The sequence below is a fragment of the Cottoperca gobio genome, chromosome 16 (genome assembly GCF_900634415.1).
Source record: "Cottoperca gobio chromosome 16, fCotGob3.1, whole genome shotgun sequence".
Classification (NCBI taxonomy): domain Eukaryota; kingdom Metazoa; phylum Chordata; class Actinopteri; order Perciformes; family Bovichtidae; genus Cottoperca; species Cottoperca gobio.
In genome coordinates, this window is record NC_041370.1 from 7,586,968 (window position 1) to 7,604,806 (window position 17,839).

The 17,839-nt window shown below is 42.9% G+C and overlaps 1 protein-coding gene across 1 annotated transcript in view; it reads right to left on the reverse strand.

Annotated features, from left to right (window-relative positions):
• Positions 1-5,255: 5,255 nt before the first annotated feature.
• The window catches only part of LOC115021006 (serum response factor-binding protein 1-like), a 35,082-nt gene continuing 22,498 nt past the window's right edge, over positions 5,256-17,839 (reverse strand). Inside the window, exons 2-3 of the mRNA XM_029451118.1 lie at positions 8,009-8,319; positions 5,256-5,267 (exon numbers count right to left, since the gene is read on the reverse strand). Coding sequence (XP_029306978.1) covers positions 5,256-5,267; positions 8,009-8,319 — 323 coding nt within the window. The remainder of the gene's footprint in view (positions 5,268-8,008; positions 8,320-17,839) is intronic.

Below are 17,839 nucleotides of genomic sequence, written 5' to 3' on the forward strand. Positions count from 1 at the left end.
CTAACAGTAGTGAGGCTAACAATGTATCCTGTATAATCTACTCTCGCTTCTTTTCAAATTAACATATCACTGTTGGTGACTAGAAAAGTGCACTCAGTAGAGTCCAGATCTCGCTATGTACAGTATGTCTGCAATGACCTCTGCTGTAATGTTTGAATACATACAAACCTCGATTTCCCCCGAGCTTATCAGGCACATTTTCCCTCCCCCTTCTCATGCAACAGATACGCTCTCATTTAATTCTATGCAGCTGTCTGCACCGGCTTTGTGCAGGCTTGCGTCTCAGCTTCGCGTCACCAGTCTAACCGCGACCTGAAGCGGTTATTTATGCTTTATGTCTATTTGTTTGACAATACAATACAATATGAGAGATTGATGCTCAACAAAAAAGGCACTGAATTAATATATGTATCTACATTTTCCTGACGGAGATAATAATATGTGTATCCTTTGCAGTTTTGAATGCCATGCACATCGTTTTGTATGACTAACAATATATTTGTGATGGTTTTTAAGCTTGAGCTTGTTGTGTCTAACAATGGTGATCAGTTTAACTTAACTTTTTAAAGTTAAGAATGTCATGAAGATCACAACATAGAGCTTTCAAGACACTTTAAAATGCACTAATGTGTTGGTCAGGGTTTGGATAAAAGAGTAAGGTGTTTCTAAATCAGCAATAATTCTCCGGGAACCCTAAATATCCATACCAACTGTGGCCGGTATTTGGGAATATATCTTACTTTTGACCAACTGTTGGGTGGGTAGACCGACCAGATGGATCAGACTCTTAGCAAGGCAACAAAAAGCTGTTGTCGTCTTTAACAATGTCGATCCTAATCGTGCATCCATAGAGTTCTACGAGCATTTCGATAAATTGAACCATTATCACTGGGCTGACATGGGGGCTGTCACATGTTGTGTTTACAGCAGCCACAGCAGATGATTTTGCTGTAATCTGAAACAGTTAATGGTATGTTTTAGTTTCAGTCCTTGAAAGCCAAAGAGTAAAGGCTCCAACAAGCCTACATTATTAAATCCAGCATAGAGGCAGCGAGACACAAAGAGAAAACAGTCCCCTCTAGAGTATAACACACATACCATGTAACGCACAGCACACAAACACTTCACTGCATCTCCCTGTTACTACACTGTTGCTCTCTTTATCTATTGTAAGAGATAAATTATTGCACTTTTAACGTTTTGTTACATGTATGCGCCCAACTGATTCAGTTCTTGAGTCTTATCTGGGGTCAGAAGTCTCTCAATTTTCAAACTAAGGTAACCTGTAGATGAGTATATATGTAGATCATAAAATAATGTCGGAGTGTAAGAATATCTGCACTTTCTGAGCTATGTTAGGGCGCTATTGACACTTGTGGTGCAGCAATCAATTTCATCCAATTTGAGTTGTAAATTGTATGCCTGATGGATTTAAGCATCCATGATGACTGTTGTAATGAGCAGGGCTGAAATCGATCCATTTATGATTAGACTTTTAACAAATCAGGAAATTAAAAAACAAACGCTTTTCAAATTTCAGCCAGAAGCCAACAACGGTGCTGCATTGAACGTGACAGAAGCCTGTACTGGCACGTGGACGAAATTAATAGATGGTGGGATGGTGGCGTTGGACGAGGGAGGCAGGGAGGAAGAGGAAGAGATGATGGTAGAGGAAGGAAGGGAGCGGGAGGGAGGCAGGGAAGGGAGTGCCATTGATCTGAAGAGGGAGGAGGGTGTTTTTGTTCAGCTTGGCAGGTTGAGTTGAGCGATGCTGCAGGCTGGCTAGCCCATATGTCACTACTGCTTCCTCAGGCCCAGCTGTGAGGAGCAGGGGAATATGGTGGGACACCGTGTAAGGGTGAGAAAGTACTAATCCCGTGTAAGGAAGAAAGCGAAGTGAGGGATTGTGTACGTGTGTGTGCAAGACTGTAAGAAATAGTGTGTGTGTAATGTGCAAAACTGTGCAATCCATTATTTCTTAACGGGGCAGTAATCAAACACTGCTGGCTGTCTAACTCTGGCTCAGACACAAACAAACATATACACACGCACACACACACACACACATAGAGGCAGTAACAAAAAATTGGCCGTGCACCTGCGTAAATACATGAATAACTTCACCTAAGCATGCGAGCACACACACACACACACACACACACACACACACACACACACACACACACAACACACACAACACACACACGCACACACACACAGTCCCCTACATCATGATAGGTGGCTGAGCCGGCCAAAAGCACGATTTGTCCTTCAGAACGTCAGTATCATCGTCTCATGGACAGATGTTTCTCCTTCTAATGACCTCAGGCACTGGCTACAGTGTTCCTGAATCACACAGTGATCCTCCTCACAGAATTACACACATACACCAACACACACACACATAGTGAACAGGCCAACCGGGCTGACATTTTGACCATTTTTGCCCTTTGACACACTGAGCCAATGGAGGATAATTTGCTATTATTTGCATGTCTGAAAATAACTTTGGGGACCACGATTTTCAATGTACTGTGCATTGTGATATTAAGCAGATGTAGGTGGAAAAAGTGTGGTATATCTACTGGTAGTGGTAAAATCTTACTTTAGGTTCCTTGTATTTGTCCTTAACATTTTATATTTATCCAGGGGATGATGAAAAAGTTTCACAAACCCAATATACCATGCCTTTTTTTCCACCACAGACAGTTCCATGATGCCCATCCATGGATGTGAAAACAAAACAAAATGCTGACGTAACATGAAACCAGCATAATATGATGTAGATCAGCAGGACACTCACACAACACTGAAACTGTGACTTAAATGGGCTTTGTTTACCTGTATGAATTATGCAGGTAAAATGCATAGTGAGCAAAATTCAGTGTCACTGGGTAACAGTAAAAAAAAAAAAAAAAGAGTTGACAGAAACAAACATCTTGCTACTCGCATACAATTAAGGTACTTTTGGGGGGCTTTTCTACGAAGTGCACAAACTGTAAAGCTGTAATAAATAAGACCATCAAATAAATACTAAGCATTGAAATGCTAGTTGAGTTGTTTATTATTAAACCGCCCGTAAGTGTCGACACACCACAGAGACAGATCTGGCCCAAAACAATCCTTTTAATAAAGCTGATAAATGGCAGAGGATTGCTTTTAAGGTCATCGAGATCTGGCAGTTGCTCTTGGTAAATTGGCAGGAGACAAATTAGGCTTAGTTTTCCTCTTGTCGAGGCACCTTTAAGGTACTGGAGGAAAACAAACTGTACAATATCCACAGGGACGGGCGAATTAATCAAAACGCACGAGACAAAAAGCCATTTAAACCCATGTATGTACAGATGACCTTTTGAAAAATGTTTTTATTTCAAAATGGCATGTAATAGCTACTCAAATACCACATTTCTTTTGTTAACATCGCCTCAGGGGTTCAGGTCAGCCATCTTACTAAAACATTCCAACCTTTCTCCTCTCTTCTGAGAAGTCACCTACATTTATTACACAATTAATCCCTCCAACTCCCACACGACAACCACCTGAATGTGTCTCTCCCAGGGTCGTAAGCAAACATACTATCCACCTCGGAGTCACTCTTCATGCACTGTGACAACAGTAGCTACAGGGTAAAGCCACCGAGGTGCTGAGCTTGTTTGCGATCCGGCTCACGCACTAATGCTTCAAATTCAGTATCAAAAAGCCGCAAATGGGACCTCCAACATGCACAGGGCTTTTACCTAAAGAGGAAAATGTACTCACACTTCTATTACTTTTATTTGCTATAGTACTACATCTACTTCTCACTGTGTTATAGTGTTGCAGTGTTATAGTGTGGGTATTCCCAAGGCTTGTGCCCCAAGTCAGTTTTTTTCTTTTGTAACACTGGCACAGTTTGGGTTATCGCAGCTTGGGGGACAGGGCACTGGTGCGTGGCGGTGGTATATGGAACTCTGTCACCTCAGATTAAAGTGAGACGAGAGGAGGAGGAGGAGGGAGGAGGAGGAGGAGGAGGAGGAGGAGAGGAAAGCAGGCAGCGATCACTGCCAGCCCTCTCGCTCCCCTACAGGACAGAAAGAGGCAGAGCAGCCTGCAGAGAGATTCAGCAGTGAGGAAAATGGGAGTGAATTCTCATATCTCAAAGATTATTTAAAAAGTCAAAGAAATGGCAGCGGCAGAAAAAAGAAATATTCTCATAATTGCATGCATTGATTTTTCCAACCCAGATTTTTTCCCCAAGTGGTCCATTTAGTGAGGAGGTCCATAACCAGCATGTTTAACGTGTTAGATGTCAAAATCAGTGAAATATGAACCAGTTATTACATTAGAGGTCCAAAGCCAAACTATAATCAGTCAATCTATGAATAAGTTTAAAATGTATCACAAAACACAAAGAGAAGCAGGAGATGCTCACATGTTTGGCATTTCTGCTTTGATTTGTGCAAATAAATCAATAACCAAAGTGCTTCAGTTCTACTTAAAGCTTCTCTTCCTCTTCTTCTGCGGCAGCCACAATGTATAATGCTCAAACACAAATGGCGAAAGACTGAATAGTAAATGTTAATATGCAATGACACATGGTAGAGTGTACCATTTGTAGCTCTAGGGGTGGCCAAAAAAGAAAAACACAGCTGCACGATAACATGCAATCTAATTCATGATCTCTGCATAAACGAGTACCTTTCTGAAGCCTACACTGTTACATTTCTGTTATGACTGCATCCTAGAAGTGTTGATTCAACTCTATGCTAATTTGGAGGTGTTGTACTGCATCCATTTGTACCACAAAAATATTTTCTTCTAATCCTAATATGTGATCACACAGACAGAGTAACACTAAGTGACATTTTGTCTGCCTGCTCGCTTGTTTTTCAAGTGACACATTTCCATTTTTCTTGCTTGGACTGCATTGGGAAAGATTTCTCTGCCAATCACAACCAGTAGAGAAGCGCAAGAGAGATAGCATTAAAATTCAAGTTCACTTCTGAGTACAGAATGACAAAAAGAAGGCACTGTAATTATAGGCAGCATGTTTGCCTCGTCGTTTTTTTAATTTCACAGGCGTTTCTTGAACTTTCGAGTGTGTTTTTTGCGCCCTGGATGCACAGTGTCAAAACGTGCCACTCAGACAACACATCTTGTCAGCGTGTCTATTATCCATGGCAATTATAATGAACCATGTCAGTGAGGGTGTTATCCCATTCTACCCCTTATGAAGTGCCTCCACTCCATCACTGGGAAGCAGTTCAACGAACCCATCACAGCAGAAGCTACACAGGCACACGATTAACGGAAATTTACAAAGTGACACATTTCAAAAAACAACAGAAATGTTCCCCGAAGCGACACCTCAGCTCTCCAGGAGGACGTCTCTTCTGCGTCTTTATGATAGCCATCATTCATAAAAAAACAACAACATAAAAGCAAGTGAATGGAGCTGCGAGGAGCATATAGACAGGTGGCCTGTGGGAGAGCCAAAGACTCCAACCAGTCACCCCAGAAGGAGAGAGGGTGGGAGGAAGGGGAGGGAGTGGATGAGGTGAAAGAGTGAGGGCAGAAATGAGAGAAGAAACTGTGAGGGGAGAGATGGAGGGGAGGGAAAGAAAGATGGAGAGTGGAGGAAGGTTAAAGACGTGTGGTAAAATGAATATGGAGACAGAAGGAGGGAGGGAGTGAGATAGGAAGAGTGGGAGAGGAGGGAGAGGAGACGGAAACCACAGATGGATTATATAAAAAGGAGGCTGAGAGAGAGAGACAGAGAGAGAGAGAGAGAGAGGAGAGAGCATGAGAGAGAGGAGAGAGGAGAGAGAGAGAGAGCAGGAGGAGAAGAAAGGTAAGGGTGATGGATCGATGGAGGACATTAAAGCCAGGATTGAGCCAGGAGGAGGCAGAGTACAAGAGAGAGAGCAGGGGACTTGCGACAGGTGATGCTGACCTCAGATGCCGAGCATATAAACAAACAGATAGTCAGAGAGGTGATATCAAAAGGTTTATCAAAATGTGCAGGAAGCAGCAACAATGGTGGGGGGGGGGGGGGGGAGAACAAGGTCCAACACCGATTCTCCACATGTGCACTATGGAAACGTACAGTATGATTGCTATTCTTTTGCCGAGCCACTGAAGCCATCTAAAACAAATTGGAAGGAAATTGAAGGGCAAGTGTGTGTGTGTGTGTGTGTGTGTGTGTGTGTGTGTGTGTGTGTGTGTGTGGTCTTTGTGTGTCTGTGTGTGTGTGTAGGCGTGTAAGACAGAGACACCAGCTCTGCATGAGGTGAGTGACAGCATGAATATTTAACGCTTCTCGCTGTCGAGGTGACGGGCATCAGCACGTCAGTCCTGCCTCTGATCCATTCACAGCTGCTGCCTTATTGGCACAATTAGACAGGGATAGGGCTCTGATTAATTGAAACTGGGTTCTCCATTCAATCCCTCGGAGCAGTATAGGTCTCTTATCGGGATCACAGCGCGCTCTATTCCTCGAGTGATGACAAGTTGAAATAATATTGGCAGCCGTGCACACCACTACAGTAAAGTCGCCACCCGTGTGCTTTTGTCCGGCCACATGAAAATTCATTACTTTATTGACTCGCCAACATAGCTGAACATAGGAATTTGACTCCGTACAGGGCTTAAATCAACGCTGTACATAAATACATACTGTATAATATATAATGAACATAGTAATCAACTACTTCAAACAGGTGAAGCAGATAACTCTAAAGTACAATAAAGGTAACATTGAAACTGTAATTTTCACATGCCAAGACATGCAGTTACCCCGTTGTGCCAGAGTTTAAGGCTTTAAAGCAACTTACAATGTATCAGCGTTTATATGGTCTCATAACAGACCTGCTCCTTTAGGAAGGTGACCTATGGATTTTATAAGTGGGTTTATGAATCAGCTCTGTGTTACTTAATGTGTGGAAATGGTTTGATGCAAAGCAGAGAACAGCGCCCTCTCCTGGCCTGCAGAGCAAGATGAGCTTGTACTCACAACCAGCAGCAGGTTCAGTAACACACTGTGTTAGAGGCATTCATACACAAACTTAGTCAAATTGATCAAAAGTAAGATCCTGCTTTGTCCATTTTCAAGTCATTTGAAAAATCAACTGGGGAAGAAGACAAAATAAAATAATTCAGAAAGAGCTGTTCCTCATTTATATTCTGCTGGTTTAACAGCAGATCAAGGTTTCACTGTGAAGCTCTCCAGCTGTGAAATGTGTTAAAACAGCTGAAAAACAGAACTCCTGCTAAATCATCCCCTAGATAAATACAGGCTGAAAGAGAACACTGCTTTCATCCAGCCACATGTATGTGAATGCTTTAACTGGCACTTTAATGTGCTGTCTAATAAGTGAGCAAATATGCAGTAAGTTATATTTATATAAAGCTATTAAGGGGAAAGTTGACTCTGAAGCACTTTATATCTGCTATCCATAATCTTTTTTTTTAATTAATAACTGAACACAGAAACAACACATTTAGACCTACACTGGTCGGAGATGCTCTCACTACACTCAATGCCAATAAAGTCTGCCTCAAAACTAAGGTAGGGCACCCTGTGTGTCGGGACACACCCCACACACTGATCCATAAATACCTCTAGGACCTATAAATGCTTTAACTAGGATTTGGGTAAGAAAACAGTTTTATCAAATCTTTTTATCTTGTTTTTTTTGCTAATAAGAAATATGGAGGAGACCCAGTAAAATGTTATTTAAAAGCTTGCACCAATCAATATTTTAATATGAACAATAACATATTTCCTCATGATTGGGTAAAAAACCAAAACAGAGGTAAAAGGAGAATATTTTAGACGTTGTCTTGTGGCCAGAAACATGACTCCAAAGACACAAAAAAAACATTAATGCAGGTTTAAAATCATTTTATGGACTAAGAACTTGATGAATCCTGTTTTTGTTTTGAGAGTATCTAAAACTAATTCCCTCTTTTTTTTTATAACTGGTGCAAAACCAGTATCAGTGTGTTCCTGGTGTGTGCAGTGCAATACCTCCTCCTGGTCCAACATGTAGATCTGATTTCCGGGGTTCACACCGAGATGGGGGTTCCTGCGGTCTTGGGGTGGACGGTCGTGTGAGGGGCGCTCATAGATGGGGCGCTCGTGCGAGGGAAGGTTGTACGAGGGACGGTCGAAGGAGGGACGGTCGAAGGAGGGACGGTCGAAGGAAGGACGGTTGAAGGAGGGACGGTCGTAGGAGGGACGTTCGTGAGCGGGACGATCGTAGGAGGGAGCGTGGAAGGAGTGGGCTTGGGTGCGATGAGGGTGATGATGATAGGAGGGGGGGACGGCACACCTTGCATCTGTACGGGAGACAGGGGGGAGGAGGGGGGAGAAGAGGAGAGAGAGGGAGGAAAGAGAAGGTCAGTTAGGATCATCGGTAGGAGGACTGTGATGCCGTGACACATGTCAGTCCTCATAATGGTCAGTGTCAGGTATCATTAGAGTGCTTTTGATAGGTCAGCTTGAAAGAGGTCATTAGTTATAAGAAGACTAAGCAGGACAAACCTGATGAGGTGTTAAATAATAAGGAAAGTCATCTTAATATAGAGCTTAACTTGAGATGAAACAGCGAGCCTCCCCCCGCGCCCCTAACCCTCAATCCCATTTACACAAACAGAAACAAAACGAAAGAACAGAACAGGGCAGTTCTCATGACTAACACCAAAGTGTCACTAGGCTGTGGAAAATATATTTTTGGAAACACTCCAGATTCTTTCTTTCTTTGAGTTTCATTAATAAGAAGAAAGGACCTGATAGTGACACTTTGAATATGAAAATCAACTTTCTATCTCTGTTAGTGGTGAAGTCGCAGCTAGAATGACAATTGGTCTAATTGAAGTCCGAGATCGCAGCTCACCACTAAAATCTAATCATCTGTGCGTCGGCTCGCGGCTGTTCTGTGCCACAAATTCAACAGAAATCTTTTTTCGAGGTTCCCGAGACATCCTGCTGACAGACAGACAGAGAAACTAAAACTATAATCTCCTCGGTAGGGGTACACAATTAATCTTAACGTTATCCTTATTCCGAGGATCAATCAAGAAGATGTCGGGAAATAATTAAAATGATATCTGAGGGCTCTGTGCCTCAGATAATTAAGAAATTGATCACATTAATATGGATTTTCTTCTCCCGGAGTAGCTGTTTCACTTCGTCTTAAATGAAAAATGTGTGGCTAAGGAACCTTTGATAAATGAGGCACTTTGTCTTTTTCTTTCTTCTCTGCTGTCCAATTCTTCTGGCCTTTCTGCACAGCTTTAACTTATGTTTTAACTTAAGGAAACACAGGCACAGAGTAATACCAGCCGCACATGCCGAGCTTTCATCATCATCAAACAATTGAATTCATACTAACAGTATTTCTGTGCACTTGTAGGTTCAAATGCTCGTTCTCTCTTGTTTGACATCTTAATGGCCTCTCTTGATGCATCTGTTGTTCTAATATTGACCTTGCATTTCCTCCTTCCTCTTAAGACACCTTAGTTAGTATCTTGTTTAAGCTTTATATATATTTCTATTTACTTTCCACGAAGCGAAAGACGACAGCAGCATCTCAGGCATCAGCTTCAGAGCATATTTTTTATAGTTTTCAGCTATGAATACAAAAGCAGACGTCTTGAGGCGGGTTCTCTCATTATCCTGTCTGATGCTGGAATTCAAAAGACTCTCCACTATTTTAGAAACAGTCCAGTGGAACACGGTTGACTTGTTTAACACTTTTTTATGCAAAATAAAAAAGATGACAAATCACCACTCCACTGGCATCAGATGACATGCTCTGGGCCACAGATGCATGAGCTCATTTGCACTGAAGACAAGTTAAAACAATATGATAAATGTGATTAAAAGTATTAAAGTAATGTCCCCCCCAGTGGCTCACACCTCCTGCACCAAGGAAAAGCCACATTCATACTACAACATCTGCAGAGTGGCAGAACACACACACACTCACACACACACACACACAAGAAGACAAGGAGAGAGAAACCTGATATCTATTTGACCCCTCTGTTTTGACAAGGTGACTGACCGCGCTCTCTGCACTCTCATCCTTTGAAAGTAAGCCAGAAACCAGTCACCTGTGTCCCACAATGCAACACTACGCATGTCATAACTGATTATTTTAACGGCATCATCACTTCTCAAGATTCTTCCAGGCAGTTGACGGCTACAGTGCATTTCCCCCTTCGTCCTCAGCCGGAGCGGAAGACCACACAACAGGAAAACTTCTAATTGTTGCAAAAAATAACAACTCAGTTGATCTCGCAAGTTCCTTTTTGAATTATGAATCGAGCCGCTGAAATATAGATGAGCTCCTAAACAAGCACGGCTAATTAATATGGGAGATTCAATAAATGAGAGGAGTGAGCGTGGGAGAGCAGGTTCATGATTTGTATTTTATTTTTTTTTAACACACACAACACACACACACACACACACACACACACACACACACGGTCACACAGTTTTCATCTCACTGATGAAGGAGAGGTTTGGTGTCTTGCTTAAGGGCAGACGAACAGATAAAAACTAATGAATGATGTTTTTTCTGAGTTGGGATAATCACTCTCGTATACACAGATATATCTTTTTTTGTTGTTGTTGGAAAAAAAATATTATGATGTAACCATGAATTATTAAGGTGGACAGAACTTGAGGCTATGAATATGGGCCTCAGATATGAGAGTGTATTTGAGGGTCACGATAGATGGACTCCCTTCTGCCTTTGTGATCATTTTTAAAAGAGAGAGCAATGAATATTCAAGTGGGAAAGACTGAAGCATGTAAGATGACAAAATAGCCTGTATGGAATTCCTGGCAGTCGGCTAATTGTTTTTTAAAATCTGCTTTATTTCCGCCCCCGACCCCCCTGTAGAACACTTTAATTTCAGGGTTTTCTAGGGCTGCAACTAAATTATTTCTATTATTAATTAATCGAGCAATTTATTTTCTAAATGTATCATTTGGTCATGTCATCAAAGATCTTGTTTTGTTTGACCAGAGGTCCAAAACCCAAATATATTTACTTTACTATAATATAAGACCCTAAACAGCTGCTCATTCTCACATTTGAGAACCTGGTACCATCTAATGTTTGGCATTTTGCCTGAAAAGCGACTCAGACGATGAATTGATTATCAAAACAGTTGCTGATTCATTTTCATCCAATCGACTAATTCATTGATTAATTGTTGTAGCTCTAATCCCAACAGCCCACAGTATTTTATATAAGTGTCAGTTTTACCCTTTCTATGTAAATAAATAAATAAAAACTTTCATACATGAGGGTGTATTTCTTTCCTGGAAAAGTTCAAGTGATGCTTATGGAAGCAACACTGGCAGATTTTATTTGATGATTATCTTTGTAGTCGCGGGGTGAACCAGGATACTGACAACAACAAAAAGAAAATACATATTGTTGAGCGTTGTGCGATATGTTGTCACGATTACGACTGGAATGGATGATTTTTGTCATGACCACGGATAAACAGCTGGAAAAGCGTTTTAAAAAGATACAAGGCTTTACACTCTATTAATATGCTCTAAGCTGTTGTGTTGCACAGCGGGATGTTGGGAAATGTCATCTTCAAAGCCTCTATGGTAAAAATATTTTCGTTGCAAAAAGGAAATACTAAAAGTGTTGTAGCTAGCTTCAAACTAAAAATGCTCTATTTGTGAGTAACGCCAAACTGTAGAAGCAGATGCAATAGATGCAGAGTAAGTGCACTGTGAATCGTTGGTCATTATCACAGGGCTTCAGATAAAGCATTGTGTGGCATGCTATCCCTTTTCTCCAAAAAAAAAAAAGCGCCTAAGCCCTTGAATCCAAACTTTGTGAGTGTGCAGAGCAAATTCATGATGCTGAGATAATTCACTGGAGGATAGCAGCGTGAGTCATCCACAGCCCAATCTGCACTACTCTACTGTAGGCCTACCTCTCCACCCCCCGAGGCTGCCTATTAAGGGCCTGTGAAGCGCGGTGGACAGAATTTCAATGAGCAGGAACTCATTCTTCTGTCTGTCCGTTCGTACGTACGGGGTACACATATTCTTTACAGTAATGATTTGGCACAGCAGAAATGCTGAGATGCCTCTTTCTTCGCTCATCTTCCTCCACCTCACTTCCATCCTTCATTCACTCTCTAACGGTCGGCTCCTGTATTTCCTTGCCCTGCCTTTGTTCCTCTCTTCCCCTTCCCTCTCCGTGGGCTCTTTTGCTTTTCTCTGCCATCCTTAGCAGTTTACAAAGAAGAGTCCCATGCACCAATCGGATGACTGGTCAGCCTTAGTCAACGTTTCATTACTGGAAACCGACAGACCTAATGTTGATTTATATACACATCGCTGAGCTCCAAACAGCGCTAAAAAAATAAGCTTGCAATATCCCCCGGGCCGCCCGGGCAGATAAGGTACTCCTGCAAGCATGGCAAACCAGAGCATCTTACTTTATAGGCAAGAAAGCAACCGCGCACTGCACGTCATTACTGTGACCTCAGCTACACCAGTATCACATATTATCGCCTTCGAACGGAATCACTGGAAAACACACCAACTGAAAACAACTAGGGGTTTTATTTTTTGTGCCAAGTATGAATATATGGAGAGTATTAAGAAAAAGATGCAGTGCTGGACTTTGACAGGCTATGAGTCAGAGTGGTGCATATGTGCAGTACAGTAGGCTGCTGTCAGTGCTGAGTCAAGGGGGGATGTCAAGTGTCAGCAGCGGGGTCACAGAGGCCCAGAAGTACGAGGCTTCTCGCTGAACAAGCACATTGGTCATGGCCCTCAACTTCTGCTATAGCTGCGACGGAGAACCTCCAGCTCGTTAGACCTACATTAGTTGTGACCATGGTAGTGGATTGGCATGAAGCATGCAGCACAATAAAGAATTACAATATTCATTCATAAATCAGCTTTGCTTCATTAAACAAGGTAATCATAATAATTTTGTGCTCCATAGCACAAAATGACCTAAATATATCTGCGGGGGGTTGATAGGCTTGTTGATCAATAGCAAATTACTTAACGATTACCCTCACAGGGTGGCGATACCTCTGGCTTCCAAACTCAATACCAAGCCTGAGCAATTCAAAGTGCTCCCAATCTCTCCACCTCCCACCACAGCTACTCCCCAAATAGCTCAAAGATGAAGTGCTGTACGCTGGAACAAGCAATCAACCAGCGACCCAATTGTTCAGCTTTGAAAATGACAGCAACAGAGCTATTACAGCATTTGTCATCATGACACTGCCTCTACCCAGGACGTTTCTGTTGGATCTCTGCTTTAATTAGGTATTCTAATTGTGAAAAATTGCCTTTATTTGTGCCAATTACAGGCGACCATCACTCAGGGGTACTGGTGGAGGTGGAGGCGGGGTGTCACACTTAAGTAGGACATAAGTTGCATCTGTGGTTGCTGCAGTTAACGGCAATATTACATTATTACTTAATGTCATTTTAATGATCATATTATAAAGGCTAGTTTGCGTTTATGCCTCCGCGCCGGCGACAGACGAGGGCTTTATGTTTTCGGGTTGTCCATACGTCCGTTCGTACGCTGTCCGTATGTTGTCGTTCCCATGGACTCAAGGATGAACTGATTAGATTTTGGGGGTCAAAATTCAAAGGTCAACGTGACCTGACACCCGTACCACCACATCCTTGTGAACGCCATACCTCGGGAACACATTGAGGGAATTCCTTCAGATTTATGAATCTTCCACATTACATATATCTGCTGTAGGACACAGTCAATCAGAACATGTGGGAGTATCTTATCTTGTTTTATCTTTAGCTTGGTTTATCTGTATGTTAAACTGTTAATCTGGATCTTTTTTTCCCCTCTTCCTTCTAAACTGAAACGTACTAATGCCGGAGCGTAAAACTAAGTGGAGTATTGTACCGATTGTACACTTCACAAACAGCAGAACACTGCTCTCCCCCACTATTACAGCGTGATGATCCAAAGCACAGACAGAATGACGCTGCCATTCTTAATCTTACACAAGCCTGAGGACAGATATGTTTCCACATATTTCAACAAACTTAAATAAGCAGGTCTGAACACTGTCGGTCCTTGCATCAAAACGGCTGGTGAATTGTAGTTGTGGGCAACGACATTTAGTTATTTTTGAAAACAAGAAGGGAATCAAAATGGGGCCTTATGGAGAATTATTTTGGCAAACTTTTGGATCACAATGCACTTCCTGTGACTTTTCAGGAATTTTGTATCTGACTGTTGTGTTAATTGCAAGCTATGTACATTATGAAGCTGTGTATTCCCTGCATGACACGCACGCTTTATGTGTCTGCACGTGTGCGTGTGCATTTGTCAACTTTGAAATCAAAGGGAGGCTTCATCCACTTCTTAAGCTGACAATTTTATGCACCCGCTTACCAATGTTTTATGTTAACAATGAATCAAATGTCTATGTGTAATGTGAGAGGGGTCGCTCATAGAGACGCGCCAACGGAGATTTATCACCTGACTCTGCAGCTCTTTAGCGTTTTAGTAGGTATGCATCCATCCAATTTTCTCTCTCCTGATACAGATTCCGAGTATCTGCCATGACAGGGTACCAATGCAATTCCAGTGCTCTCTTTTCCCCTAAAAGGTAACATGAGGTCAGGGATCGCTATTGCATTAAAACGTAAAAAGCCAGACCATGACTGAATGAAGGTAAGTGACAGAAGAAAGAAGAAACATCACAATGACAAAGAAACTGATTTAGTGTGGATCGATCACATCATGGCCATTAGCCGAAGCTCTTCATAAAAGGTCAGTATTGGAGCTAATATCGATCAGCGCATCCCTACTTTAAGGTTCATTGTTTGAGTTTCACAGCTTGTAATTCCGCTTACATTACCTCGTGTCCAGCAGCAGCCGGCAGGTGTTTCAGGCAAAAAATGCTCCGACAAACCAACTGCAAACTACCAGCTCAGCACCAAATGGCAGACAGAGTTAGCTGGTGGAGCGTTTAGCAGCTAAAAAAGCCAAATATTTTCTCAGAGGCTGGTGTCAACTAAAAGAAAGCTGAAAAGACAAATACATATTTGATTTAATCCAACAGTTTGCTAGAACACAACTCCAAATAAATGCTAACTGTTTGCAACATTAAAGGGTGAAAATATGTTGAAGGGTTGAAGTTCTTCTGCCTCCAAGTGGCCGAAACAATTCATTAATGTAGCTTTAAAGTATAACCACAGATCACACTGACTGTTACTTAAATATATTGTACGTCAGAGTCCCAGTGCACCCCTGTGTATGCATCCCCTGATGCCTACCTACCATCAGCACCTTATCCTCTTCTTCAGCACAATCTATCTTACCTCTCATAACTGTACGTGCCTCCCCTCCTGTGTGCTCTCTTCAGGGCTACTAGAGCTGAAACATCAGGCTTCTGAGGTTAAAAGAAATAACACATCATGATCACTATCCGTATTGTCTTAAGTGTAGAAGACTCACCAGCTGCCACTACAATGCAAAGAGATGTATGCGTCTCTCTGTATACGTATGTGTGTCACATGTGAGTGTGGTGTTGTGTCGCCTGTGTGTGGACCGAGAGCAATAAATATGTAAAAATAAAAACACACAAACTGCTCTTCCCATACTGTCGAACCACTGCATGAATACAGGCAAAAAGCTTTGATCTCATTTAATTTCACCTACTACAATGAGTCCACTTCAACCATGAAGGAGGGATGTTGGATGAGAGGAGGAGGAGGATGGGGGGTAACGGTGTGTGCGTGTGTGTGCGCGTGTGTGTGTGTGTGTGTGTGTGTGTTAGAAAGATAGAGAATGGTAGAGGGGGAGAGAGAGTATTCTCACCTATCAGATCATTCACCCAGCCCTCACGCGGCACGTCCCGGGTTCCCCATTGCTCACCCAAAGCGTCCACACGGCGTCACTGTTGCTGCGCTGCTAGCGCCTTGAATCCGCCCCCAACTCCACCACACAGGAAACAAGGTTACTGCCCAAGAGATGTCACTTCCGAAACACCCACTCCCGCTCGCTTGCTAGCGCTCGCTCCCTCACGCCCCCAGCCTATTGCCATGACAACCGAGAAAAGAATAGAATATAAGTGAGTGTTAAAGAGACAGAGGGATCAGAGAGACAGGGGAAAGGAGGGACGCAGAGAGAGACAGAGACGGGAGGACAGATAGGGAAGAGTGAAGCAGAGGAGAGGAGGGAATGGGCAGAGAGAGAGAGAGAGGTGAATGAGTGGGCGGGGAAAGGATGGATGACAGAGGAGAGGGTGAGAGAGAGAGAGAGAGAGAGAGAGAGCGGAGGCATGTGGTGGGATGTGGTTGGGGGGAAAGGAAAGAGGAGGAGAGAGGTGTAGATGCTGTGGACGGCGTGAAGAAGAAGAAGAGAAAAATGAAGCGATGAGAGAGGGAAAGAGGGAAGGAAGGGAGGAAGGAAGGAGGACACTTTTTTTTGGGAATAGGGAGCCCACATCTTGTTCCCATAGCAACACAGCCATCCATGAAATACTGACTTGTACCTCCCTCTGACTCTCTTACTCTCTCTTTCTGTTTCCGTCTCTCCATCCCTCCCCCTCTCCTTTTCTCTTTCCATCTCTAACTATATATACACATACACCGTGAGCGTAAGTTGGCACTGAGCATGCATGCCGTAATCCAAGCTCTGCAACATTGTCAAACACATCAAAAGGTATACCACATATACCATCAATGTATCACTCCGAAGAAATGAATGTGTGTCTTTACACTCACAGCAGCCGTATCTCGTACAGGTTCGGATTGTATCAAGTTTGTCCTAATACAATGCTCTTGTACGTTAAGAGAGCACTCGGTCGCTGTAATCGCTCCTCCTCTCCACACTGGCTGTGAAGTGATCCATTCCTAACGCAGCTACGCTGTGAAGGCCGGAGTGCGGTGGAGCGAGGTAGTTCCTACGATGTGTCATTTGAGCCTGTCTTAAGGTTGCAGACTCAAAATTCTCCACACTCAAAGGTGGGGCAAAAAAGCCTGCTGTTATAGAGGGGTGAGACACGACACATCGGACAAAAGAGTACGACAGCGCACACTTCTGGCCTCAAAGGAATTCATGGTGTTTCACACAAAAGGTTACAGAAGTAGTTGTGCGAAGAATGAAAAGAAAAGAGCGCTTGAGTGAAGTGGAAGTTCAATTCCAGCATACTTTACACCTGGCCGTTCCCCTGCTTGAAGTGGCCGTGATTATCTGGTTCGGAACAATTCTGATGTCAGAAAAGTGTGTTGTTCATATTAATGCCTTATTGAAGGGGAAGTCCACTCATGTTACACATCAAAGTCTGTTTACAGGTGTTGGGGTGTACTACTGCAGAAGTTGAATAACGCCATTTGTGGCTACAGAGGCAGCTACGTGATAAATTGACTACAGTGATGTCACTTAAGTCAGTGTCAGTTAGGACAGGAAAGTCTGGGGGTGTGGAATTAGAAACTAGTGAGTTTACAAGACCTCTGTAGCCCCTCATCTAGTTTTAAGGCTCGCATCTCGAGACTACATTAGCCGCTACGAGCAGAACATACCCGAATCTGCCGAACTGTCTGCAGTCGAGTTGCATTGAGGCAAATATTTTTCTTCATTGACTGAATTATTTTTATAAATGACAGAAAAATCTGAAGGCTGTCCGTCATTTTGACAGATCAGAACACTGAAGGCGATCTACTGTAACTTTAGGTGAAAGCACGTTCAAGAGCCACAGACTGTAGGCTTCGGAAAGCGTCTTCTATCCTCTGCTTCTCCTCAACTCTCTGTGAGGTGCAGCTGCACCACTGGTGCATAAGGAGCGCATGCTGCAGGATTTCCTTCTG